The sequence below is a fragment of the Lissotriton vulgaris genome, chromosome 12 (genome assembly GCF_964263255.1).
Source record: "Lissotriton vulgaris chromosome 12, aLisVul1.2, whole genome shotgun sequence".
NCBI classification, from domain to species: Eukaryota; Metazoa; Chordata; class Amphibia; order Caudata; family Salamandridae; genus Lissotriton; species Lissotriton vulgaris.
The window spans coordinates 611,875,701-611,886,913 of record NC_141700.1 but is presented as its reverse complement, the minus strand read 5'-3'; the positions used below and the strand labels follow the sequence as shown (position 1 = coordinate 611,886,913).

The 11,213-nt window shown below is 48.3% G+C and overlaps 1 protein-coding gene across 1 annotated transcript in view; it reads left to right on the top strand.

The window, feature by feature from the left end:
• The first annotated feature begins 1,424 nt into the window (after positions 1-1,424).
• The window catches only part of PMFBP1 (polyamine modulated factor 1 binding protein 1), a 1,903,249-nt gene continuing 1,893,460 nt past the window's right edge, over positions 1,425-11,213 (top strand). Inside the window, exons 1-2 of the mRNA XM_086945556.1 lie at positions 1,425-1,533; positions 10,143-10,288. Coding sequence (XP_086801682.1) covers positions 1,503-1,533; positions 10,143-10,288 — 177 coding nt within the window. The 5' untranslated portion in view covers positions 1,425-1,502. The remainder of the gene's footprint in view (positions 1,534-10,142; positions 10,289-11,213) is intronic.

Here is an 11,213-nt window from a genome sequence, read left to right as displayed (position 1 = left end):
CAAAATACAATAAAAATCTTTTCTAAATAACTCTGTTGATCACTCAGTACAGATAGGCTGGGTGCCTCCTAAATCACTAGAAAAGTAAACCTGACTGGCTAGTTTGTTCTGTTTCGTAAGATAGTTGAGGTCCAAGCCGGTTAGAGACAGGACCCAAACCTTTTTTGTTGCCCTCCTATGTATGCTGTACGGCAGGCGTGCAACACCCATTGGGCTCAACCGGCTTCAGCCCCCCCAGCCCGTTATGTGTCAGTCCAGCTGAGACAGCTTCACGGGCTGGCGACCCTCTAATTGCAGCTGCACCCGAGTACTTCACAGGTCTTTAACCCCTTCCCTGCTGGCCCGATTCCGCCCCCGTGCGGTAAACAAACGAACAGGGGCGGGTCATGACGAACCCCAGCCGTCATCAGCACACGAGCACCGTAGTGCATGACGGCTGGGGTTCGTCACCAGCATGGAAGGGGTTAAAAGACCATTTACTTGTTAATGAGGCTTTTGTTGTGTTTTCACCCCTCTTAAAGCCACTGTGCCTATGGCTGGAAGAATTAGCCCCCCCAAAAAATCTCCCCCCCCCCCCCCCCCCCCCCGAAATGTGTCTCTAGTTGCCCGCCTGCTGTACGGTACAACGTAGGCCTACACCCCCACAGCACCTCCTGCCACAATCACGTCCCTGGCTTTTCTACTCCGGTACTTGTGTCTCTTGGAAGTGCTCCGAAACATATTCTGAGTATCATATAAGGAGTAGGTAAAATAAACGCCAAAAGGTAATAGGGTGGTGTTAAAAGTTATTTTCAAAAGAGTGGGTTGAGTTCGATAAAGTTTCTTTTTTGTTGGCAAATTGTGCTTCTAAGAGTTTTAGAAACAAACACGGGGTGGTTTAATTGTGCTTCTTCAAGGCGTTTTGGAGACAAATACGGGGTGGGTTGATCTCATTTAACAGGGAAATGGGGGTGGGGGCTACGGTTTACGAGTTTAAAAACAAAGCGCATGTTCTCAAGTTTTTTTCAGAGGCTGTAACTGCTAACACCGCAATCCTCATGGCAACGGCAGACGCTCCCTTCAGCCCGCCAACCCAACTGCAAAGAAGTCTAGCACAACGATCCTCCCCTTCAGCGGTCTCCAATCGCAGGCGGCAGGTGAAGCGTCAATCATAAAACCTCTGGATGCTCATTGCACAAATACATTGTGCGTGTCACGTGGTTATACCCACCTCGTAAACAAACCATTGGAATACCGAGAGAAGCCGTTTCCGTGACAACCTGTTTTATCAACCAAGCTTTAAAAAAAAAACTGTTCCAAACCGGCATGTCCTATTACACCTCTGATTGGTTAAAATCTGGTTCGGCAGAGGTCGTAGTGCGAACTCGGCGTTTTGTTGGTTGCATAGACTGTCGTTCGCCTCATGCAACATTAACAGTAGGTTTGGTTGCGCGAATAGCGTGTACATCAACAGATTCGAATCGTGGCGGAAAGAGCGGCGGGGAAAGAAGATACAGGGAGCCATGGACGGACGCAGAGCTGGGGGAATGTCAGGTATAGATCGGTGGGAACGCCTGGGTGTGCTGACCAGCATTGGTAAATGGTTCATGAGATGTTATACATGTAGCTATTGAAAATCAAAGTATGGGGTTCTCTGCAGAGTCCTATGTGTGGTACATCTGGGACTGTTAGTGCAAAAGGTGTCCATCTAATTGATGTATAGTGTAGCGGGAATGAAAGAGGCTTTGGGGACGTACAATAATGAGTTGGCGGCATTAGTGCGAGGAATGATATGAGACAAGACAGATAGTGGTTTAGCAACAGTGTTGTGGGCCATTATGCAACGAAGGAAAGTGGACCCTCTACGCCGATGATGACTTTGAAAACTTGTCATAATCGGGGTGCAGAGGGACGCTCACACTTCGAAGCCCCGGTGCAAATGCACCAGCTGCACGCCCTTGGACAAAAAGAGGGATGAAAGGTATAGACCAGTGAAGGGCTTGTGGCTCTTGGGCTGTGGTGTAGTAAGAGCGAAGAAGGGTATTGAGTGGTATGTGAGAAGAATGGAGAGGCATGGGTGACATTTTAATTATGCTAGCGAAACAATGCCCGGTATGCAGTTCTGCATAATTGTTTGCTCGCAGGTGACTGTTTAGAATAGAAAACGAGATAATTTTTTTTCTAGAAGCAATCCTCTGCCAGTAACTCACATGATTTGTTTATCCAAAATATACCATTGAGTGACAATTTCACAAAAGATTCCAGTAAATCATATTGCACCATTCGAATTCGTTTCACAAAAGTTTTCAAAAATATGGATTTCGCTCCGTCCTACGTCTGCAGCTGTGAAATAGATGGCACTGTGTGCAGGTTAATTTCTTGGGGTTATATATGGTAAAGGGGGGTTAATGAGAGCAGAGGTTATAGCAACAAACTTTGATGGTCTGTATTGTGTTGCACCCTAGCCTCTGTGGGCTTCACCCCTTCTATCTATTCTCTTATTTCCTCATGAATGGAATGTGGCTTGGTTTCGAAGGTCCGTTCCATGTTTTGTGCTATTGCCATGAATTGTGCATTGCTGTGCACCCCTCTGGCATTCCCTGGCTCCTAGCTGTGTTTCCATTTATTTGGTTTGGTCATGCGTTGTTTTGCACTTTTGCACGGGTTATTCAAGCTCCTCCTGCTGGCCTTTGCATAAATTGTGTTTATTAAGCAGCCTGAAAATGTTAAACATAAATGTTTTGCAGCACAACAACAACAGTACCTAGCATGGTAGGCACATTGGGGTGGTTTACAAACTGTAGCAAATGACTGAAGTGAAGCGCAAAGCTGTTGTTGAGTAATAGATTAACGGCAAAAACAAGCATAATACAGGGGTATACATATCCGAAATGAATGTACGTGTTTACAGTGGAGTGTGCTGAGAATAATTACCCTTTGCCTTCACGACATAGAAGATGGCACTTTAAGGTTACTTTAACGTCATGGGAGTTAAGCCCAGATATTGCATTGCTAAAAGTAAAAAGGTTGGAACCTTTGGTTCATCAGTATTGGGTGTGACCTGAAACTTTGGTTGACAGAATGAAGGGCCTCCGGAGAGTATGGAATGAGGTAGTTGGGGGACATGCCATGCACCACCCAGAATACTAGTCTTAGTAACTTGTATTTGCCCCTAGTCTTTGCAAAGAGACGGCCCACTTGGTGGTGATAGGGTGAGGTGGGAGGGAGAGGTGGGAGTGTATCTTAGAAGGTAGTTTAAAGGTTGCATAGTTAAGAACCTTATCCAGTAGGGAGAAATAATTTTGATGGCGGCCCACTAGGAGACTGTTGCAGTAATCTAGTTTAATAAGTATACTGCATTGATCAATGTGTTTAACAATATATACGGGATTATTTCCACTATGTGTAGTTTTAATACTATGCTGCTGTGGCAGTAGTGATAATGAAACATTCCATTTGCATTGAGGGTGTTAAACAGCACTACTCAATTTCTATCTATGGCAGTCAGGGAAGCAGAATTAGCCATTGCTTTGCCCACGGTGTATATATGGTGTTCAGCTGAACAGCTTTATGACTTGTGCTGTGTCACACTGCTCCAAAACACACCTTTTTCTACTCGAAGTCTGGAGCCTGGTGGAAGGGTGAGGGTCAATCTTATCGATTTTAGTGGGCTGTGGATCAATCACAGTGTCCTACTTGCAGTGGAGATGGGTGATATTTGAAAGTTGTAGGGCATATCACCAGCCACTAATTTCATTGAGCGAACAAGTGAAGGTCAGCTGTCTCTAGAGGGAATAGGAGTAGGAAAGCGTCTCTTTAGATTCCAATGTTCCACACTGATTAGGCACCATCCTTCCATGGGTAGCCCCAAAATGCCAGGAATTGTTACCAATTGACCAGGGCCCGTGGTGTACCCCACAGTGGTACCACAATGCCATGGATGGCCACAAAATGCTTCAAACTGTAACCAAATATGCCAAGATCCAGGAAAGTGCATATGCCCCAAACGCACACAGCTTTGAGAGTATTTTTAATCTTGTGTACACTCTGATGCCTGAGAGGGTCTTGAGCCACTGAAGCTGAGGCTTCCCCCCGTTAAAATTATCTGCATTTGCGAGGCCTGCATTCACATGTGCAATTTGATTGGGCCCTGCCATTTCTCTAATACTGGAAGAGTAGCCCCAGGCCACGCCATTGGTCAATGTGCTGAAAGATAGTGCTCTTAAAAGAGAGCTATGCAGCCCACTTGAAGACCCACCTGCTCTCAAGCAGTGCAAGACAGACCAGTTTTCTCTCTGCTGAAAGAATGCACGTGTGCATGTTTTTAGGTTGAGCCTACCAGACCACATGGCGGTCTGGTTGCAAAAGACCAGTTTGCAGCTTTCCCATTTTTTTTTTTTTTGATAATCAATTTTTATTGAAATTTCTGGAACAAAAAATTTCATTGGTAGCAAATCATACATCACTGTTAAAACACTTCCACTCCTTGGCGACAACACAGACATAATAGACCCCCTGAGTGGTTACTTTAGCTTCCATATAACACATAGGCATAGCGAGGCATGGACCCTCAAGAAGGCAATAAGCCAAACCATTTGCCCCACACTTTTACTAAACATTTCCAGGCAACCCCGGGCCTCAAAGAGAGACTCCTCCTGTACCCCACACCAATCTACCCTTCTCCATTTCCGCAGCGTCGTGGCCGCAGCTTGGGACCAACCGGCCGCTGTGTCCCGCTTCACCACCGCCAGAGCTACCGCCAGAGCTGTCCCCAGGAAACGCTTGTCAGCCCTAGAGCCATCTAGGCCATCAAACACCCCCAGCAGCAAGTGTCTCGGGTCGTGGGGAACCTCCTATCCCAGGTCTTGTGGAAGTTCGAGTTCCACCCCCCTCCAGAACGTCTCCAAGGCCGGGTACAGCCACACCATGTGGTAGAAGTCTGCTGGGGCAGAGTCACAGCGCACACATGCCGGGGAGGCTCTCATGCCGGCTCGGAAGAGAAGTGCTGGGGTGAGGTACGATGTGTGGAGATAGTAAAGCTGGACCAAGCGTAACTTAGATGATGTAGTCAGGGTTTTGGGTGCCATAAGGGCGTCTCGACAGTCTGCCTCATCTAAAGGACCCACCCACCCCTCCCATCGCTCCCTAAGCCAGTCAAGGGATGTAGGACAATTATTTACCAGAGCACAGTATATACGGGACACCCTCCCCAGGTTCCCCATCATTACCTGGGCTTCCAAAGGGCTGAATTCCGGGAGAGTGGTGGGTGTTGGGAGGTGTGTGTGGAGAGCATGGCGGAGTTGTAAATATTATTAGAACTGGGAGTGGAGAAGGGCATGTCTGTGTTGTAGGTCAGAAAAGGAGCGCATGTGGTCTTCCACCCACACGTCCCCAAGGAGCGAAATCCTCACCAGGTCCCAGTGACTAAAGCCTCCCAAGGACGAGACCTCCCTCAACCAGGCACCATGCCATAATGATGTTTGTCTAGTTAGCCTCCGGTCCCATCTCACGTGCCGAAGGGCCGCGCGCCAGGCCGTGAGCACCGTCCTAGTGACTGGGAGCAAAGCCTGCGGCACCAGGGAGCCATAGAGGAATTCTCTGGAGCTGTGCGGAGTCCAAGGTACTGAGTTCCACCCGGTAAGCTGGGTCGGACCAGCCGCCCGCAAACCAGTTGTGGATCATGATAAGCCTTGTGGCTAAATAGTATAGATGGTGATTGGTGACTCCTATGCCTCCATCAAAGGGGGGAATCCGACAGTGAGATAGAGACATTCGCGATCGCCCACCTCCCCACAGAAACCGGGTGAGTGTGCCGTCCAATTCCCGAAACCAGCCGCCCGAAAGGTGGACCGTGGTGTTCTGCAGAATGTAAAGAAAGCCGGGGAGAATCATCATTTTCAAAAGAGCGCTCCTGCCCAGCGGGTTAAGGGGGAGGGATTGCCAGTTCCTAAGGTCGGTCTTCATCCGAGCGACCAGGGGGGCAACATTGAGGTCCCATTCCAGCTCTGAGAGGAGGGTTACCCACACGCCCAGGTATTTGAATGATTGCAACCGGAGGGGAATCACCGCCTGCCAGTCAAAACACGTCCGGGAGGGGTGTAGGGGGACCAAGGTGGATTTCGTCGGGTTAAGGCGAAGTCCTGAGACCTGCTCAAGCGCCGAGAGGGCCGCTAGGGATCTAGGGCCGGAATGCTCCGGATCCGCCAGGTAGAGCAGAACATCGTCCGCATATAGAGCAATTTTATAAACCTGGCTCAGATCCCAGGCTCAACCCTGGATAAGGGAGTTCTGCCGGATTAACGCCCCCAGGGGCTCCATCACTAGTGCGAATAAAAGTGGTGAGAGTAGGCAGGTGCCTCTCTGGATCGGAAATGGTTCGGAAAGCTCACCGTTAACGAGTACACAGGCTCTAGGGCTATTATAAAGAACCCTGATCAGGCGGCGGAAGGGAAGGCCGAATCACATTCTCTCCAGAACATTGCCCAGGTACCCCCAGTCCACCGTGTCAAAGGCTTTCTCGAAGTCCACGAGAAGCAACGCTGGGGACAGCCGATGACGATGGGCCACCACCAGGCAGACATGAACCCACACTGGTCAGGGTGGAACAGGCCTTGCAGAAGGGGCTGGAGTCGCTGAGCTATCGCAGTGGCAAAGATTTTGATTTCTGTGTTAATCAGCGAGATTGGGCAGTAGTCAGAGCAGTCTAGGGAGGGCGGCTGTGTCTTTGGGATGACCACAATGGTAGCCACATCAGATTCAGATGGAAAGTACCCCTCATCAACCACCTGGCGGAAAAGCTCCGTCAAATGGGGAACCAAGTCATCTCGGAATGTAGCGTAGTACTCCTGGGGGAACCCGTCGGGTGCAGGCGTCTTGCCAGAGAGCAGCAGGGAGATAGCCCTGTGAATTTCTTCCGGGGTGAGAGGGCCGTCTAGGGCATCAGCGGTTTCTCAGGAGAGACATGGCAAGTGGGTTCCAGACTCATCCAATAGTCTGACTAGGGAGGCACCGGGAGGGCGCGCTGCGTATAAGGCCGCATAGTAGTGCGCAAAGGTTTGTGCGATGGCTGACCACGCCACTTGACGCGTCCCTGTGACCGTCCGGATCTCCGGGATGATACGATTGGCTCTGGGGTATGACACCAGGCTGTGGAGAAGTTTACCATTTGTGTCCCCCCAGCCGTAGATACGCGCCACCGAGGAGCGCCAGAGCACTTTGGCCGACTCCAGGGAGATCCGCGGAATCTCGTCTCGGACCAATGCCAGTTGCCTAGAGGAGTCATTTGTACCATTGGTCAGCTGAGAGTGTTCCAGCTGTACAGCCCGGGACTCCAATTGTACCAGTTGGGCGACTTGGTCCGTGCGTTTAGCGTGGACCAGCCCCCTGGCCACCCCTAGAACCACCGCCTTACCAGCCTCCCAGAGCGTTCCCTGCGAAGGGACCGAGCCTGTGTTAGTGGAGAAGTAGTGTTGCAGTTCCTGGCCATAGTCTTTTTGTTTGCGTCCTTCCAATGCTTACTTTGTGGGAACTATTTTTTTTTCTTCTTTTTGCTTGAGAACTCCTCAAGAGTGCTTGTATTTTTCAGATGTCTCTTGTACTCTTGTCTCCATGCCCCCATGCTCGTGATGCTCTCTCACCTGTGTCCTCTGCTGCCTCCGTGCTCCATGTTGCTCTCTTGCCCATGTTGTTTCCCCTAACATCTGCTCCTTCCTTGTTGATTCCCCTATTACTTACGCCTTCCATATTGCTTTCCCCATTACCTGCGCCCTGTGCTGCTTCTCCCACCTGCTTTTGGAAAAAAAAGCTTTTGCACTTTTTTTTCCCCATTTACTGATCTATCACACATTGATAAATAAAAGGAAAACAAATAGCATGTCCGTTGACTCATGAGTCAATGGACATGATAGTGGGTCATATGCTTGTCATTCTCCCTTGTTATTCAAGCCCTGATCAAATCTTTGGCTGGTTCACCTCTCATATTTTCAGCAACAAACTAATTTATTCCACATATGCAAGTCAGGTGGCTACCTGCTTCTGTCCTGAAAACCACATTCATAGAAAATCTTGGGGTTGAAATGTCAACATAATTGTAGCTTTGGTCACGTATCTAATGTCTGGCTTTTGCTGGACTGAACTGATACATGTATGGATGTTGGCTTGATGTCTGTCCATGTGACCAATGCTATATGAATATAATTTGTTTGCACTATACTACTTGCATGGCGTCTTCACCAGGAGCACATGTTATTGTAATGATTTTTTTTAACTTATGGTTGTTCATAATATAAATCTATACAAACTTGAAATCTATATATTATTGATTGCAATAGGGGATCATACTTAGCACTTATTGAGAATCCCTAGAATTATGAATGTTTGTGAATGAATCCGAGAGGAATACTATATCTTTGTATATGTAATTACCAGAGTTTATAGGAATAATGTGTTCGCCTCCTGGTTCTTTTAGAATTTGCTGACATTTCACTATTGAACAAACACCAACACTCTCTGGATGCCATTGTTTGCCTCATGGTGATTGACTTTTTTTTTTGCAGGGGTGCACCCGCTGCTCTCCTCACTCTGTCCACAGGCATTTTGCCACCTACAACTGCAGCACTGTTTAATTAAGACACCGTCGCACGCCGCACTCTCGCAGCCAGACTCCACGACGCCTGTATGCGAGGAACCTCCCTCAACTGGATCCGCTCCTTTCTCTCAGACAGAACCCAAAGGATCAGACTCCCACCCTACCTCTCCGAACCCACAGAGATCCACTGTGAAGTACCCCAAGGATCCTCGCTCAGCCCCACCCTCTTCAACATCTACATGGCCCACCTCACCACCATCGTCGGACAACATGGGCTCAGCATAGTAGCCTACGCCGACGACACCCAGCTCATCCTCTCCCTCACGAAAAACCCCAAGGACACCAGACTTGTTTCCAGGAAGGAATGAAGGAAGTCGCAGCCTGGATGAACAACAACTCCCTGAAGCTCAACTCGGAGAAGCCATTAGTCCTCTGACCCTCCTCCACCGTCTGGGACAACACCTGGTGGCCTTCCGCCCTCGGAAACCCACCCACTCCAACAGACCACGCCCGAAACCTTGGCATCATCCTAGACTCCTCCTTCACCATGACCTGCCAGATCAATGCCGTCGCCTCCACCTGCTTCAACTCCCTCCGCAAGATCTTCAAGTGGACCCCCCCCAAATGCAGAAGACAGTCACCCATGCACTCCTAACCAGCAGACTGGACTACGGCAACCTCCTCTACGCCTGAATCAACAGAACCCTGTTGCAAAAGCCCCAAACTATCCAGAACACCCTAGCGAGTCTCGTCCTTGAACCCCACGACATGAGCACATGACCCAGCACCTACGAGACCTCCACTGGCACCCTGTCGAGAAGATAGTAACCTGCAAGCTACTCACCCACGTCTACAAATCCCTCCGCAGCATCGGACACAAATACCTCAACGAGAGAGTATCCTTCCACGTACACAAAAGGAACCTCCGCTTCGACGACCTCGCCCTGGCAGAGACCCCATGCATTCGCAGAACCAGAGCAGGTGGAAGAGCCTTCTCCTACGTCGCAGCAAGAACCTGGAACGAGCTCCCAGGCAACATCAGACGCTCCCCTACTCTGGACATCTTCAGGAAGAGCCTCAAGACCTAGCTCTTCCACTGATCCTTTTCCCTCTTTAGTCATGCAGCACAGTGTTGTCAAACCTTTGGCAAAACCATTTGTCGTAAAGGTGAAACCTCTTGGCTTTGCTAACTCTTGTTTTTATTGTCACATTAAGAGTTTGAATCTGAGGTGCACAGCTTCAGAGTCTCTTACAGGGGAAAAGTAGGGAGAATCAATCCTGAACTCCCTAATGGGGATCTGCCACTGCCTACCTCTATGTTGTGATCTTATCTTCTCTGTCCCTCTTATGAAGTATTCCCTACCCTCCTTTTCTGCTGTGCTCCTTCTCTCTGTGCCCTCAGTGTGGAATGATCATTGTTGTGAACGTACCCTGTGCTCCCTCTGTGTGACTATGTGCTTAATTGTGCTGTTGAATAGGACTGAGATTTTCCTTGCTGATCTTTTCACCTTACCAGCCATATTGTCCCCCAAAAGTGCTATTCTAGTGCAACTTACTGGTCGTTTGTCTTTTTCAGAAGGTGGCAGAAATGATGGGGAACGTGTTAGAGGTTACACTCGGTCTCTTGAGATGAGAAATCTCTTTGGGGAGTTTTGCAAACTCTATCAGGAACGACTGCGCAGGCTGGAAGTAATGGACGATGGGCAGGAGGACACACTCAGGGTAAGCTGTGCCAGATCTTCGGATCAATTTCTAAAAGCAATGTTTTGGGGATACTCACGTTCAGTTCAGAGTGCAGTTGTCTTGAATAGAGAGGTATATACAGAAAGGGTCTGCCATTCTTATATATACCCCTTCACACACTTTGGAGGGTTTAATGCAGTTGGCTGAATCACACTTGATTTCTTGTCTTATCTTGTTCCTGCTTTGCAAAGGTCTCTTGGAGCATCAGACCAGTGATGTTCACAGGAATCTGGTTCCTGGTGATTTCAGGTGATTGACAAAACTGTACATTTGTTATTAATTCTCTCACTGCTTTGGTTGAGTTCTGTTTAAGATATGACTTTTTCTCTTTTTGTGCTGTGCCTGTTATTACAGGAATATATATTTTCTGTCAGAATCTTCTTTGGTTAGAAAACTTAAAGCACAATTTATTATGAAGCTTTTGTTACTCTCTCTTGTTTATGTTCGCTTATTCTGTTGTTCATCTTTTAGTCTTGCCTACAGATTGCTTTTACATCCTGTTGTTGACGGACCTATTTAATGTAATTCTTTAGCCTATACTGTAAGTGGGCTTTGGGTCAGACCTTTCAAATCATTATTTTTTGTTTACTTTCTCGAGTAGCCATTGGCTTTCGACATTGTCAGTCACAGCTTGGATCAGCCCACAAGCGACCAGCACGCTCATCTACTTCTAATATCTATTTCTGTGCCCTTCCTTCATCTATGTAGTCACTGCATTCCAGTGCATGAGTAACTGTAACTATTATGTCTCCTGCCTTTCCTTCTCGCATTGCTTGCCACCACTATCATGACTCTCTCTGATGCTGGCTCTCCACTTTTAGAGAGGGCCTGCCAGCTGCAAACTCCTACGTACCCACTGGCTTGGATTTTGTGTTCAGTATCCATGCATATTTTACAAATTTAC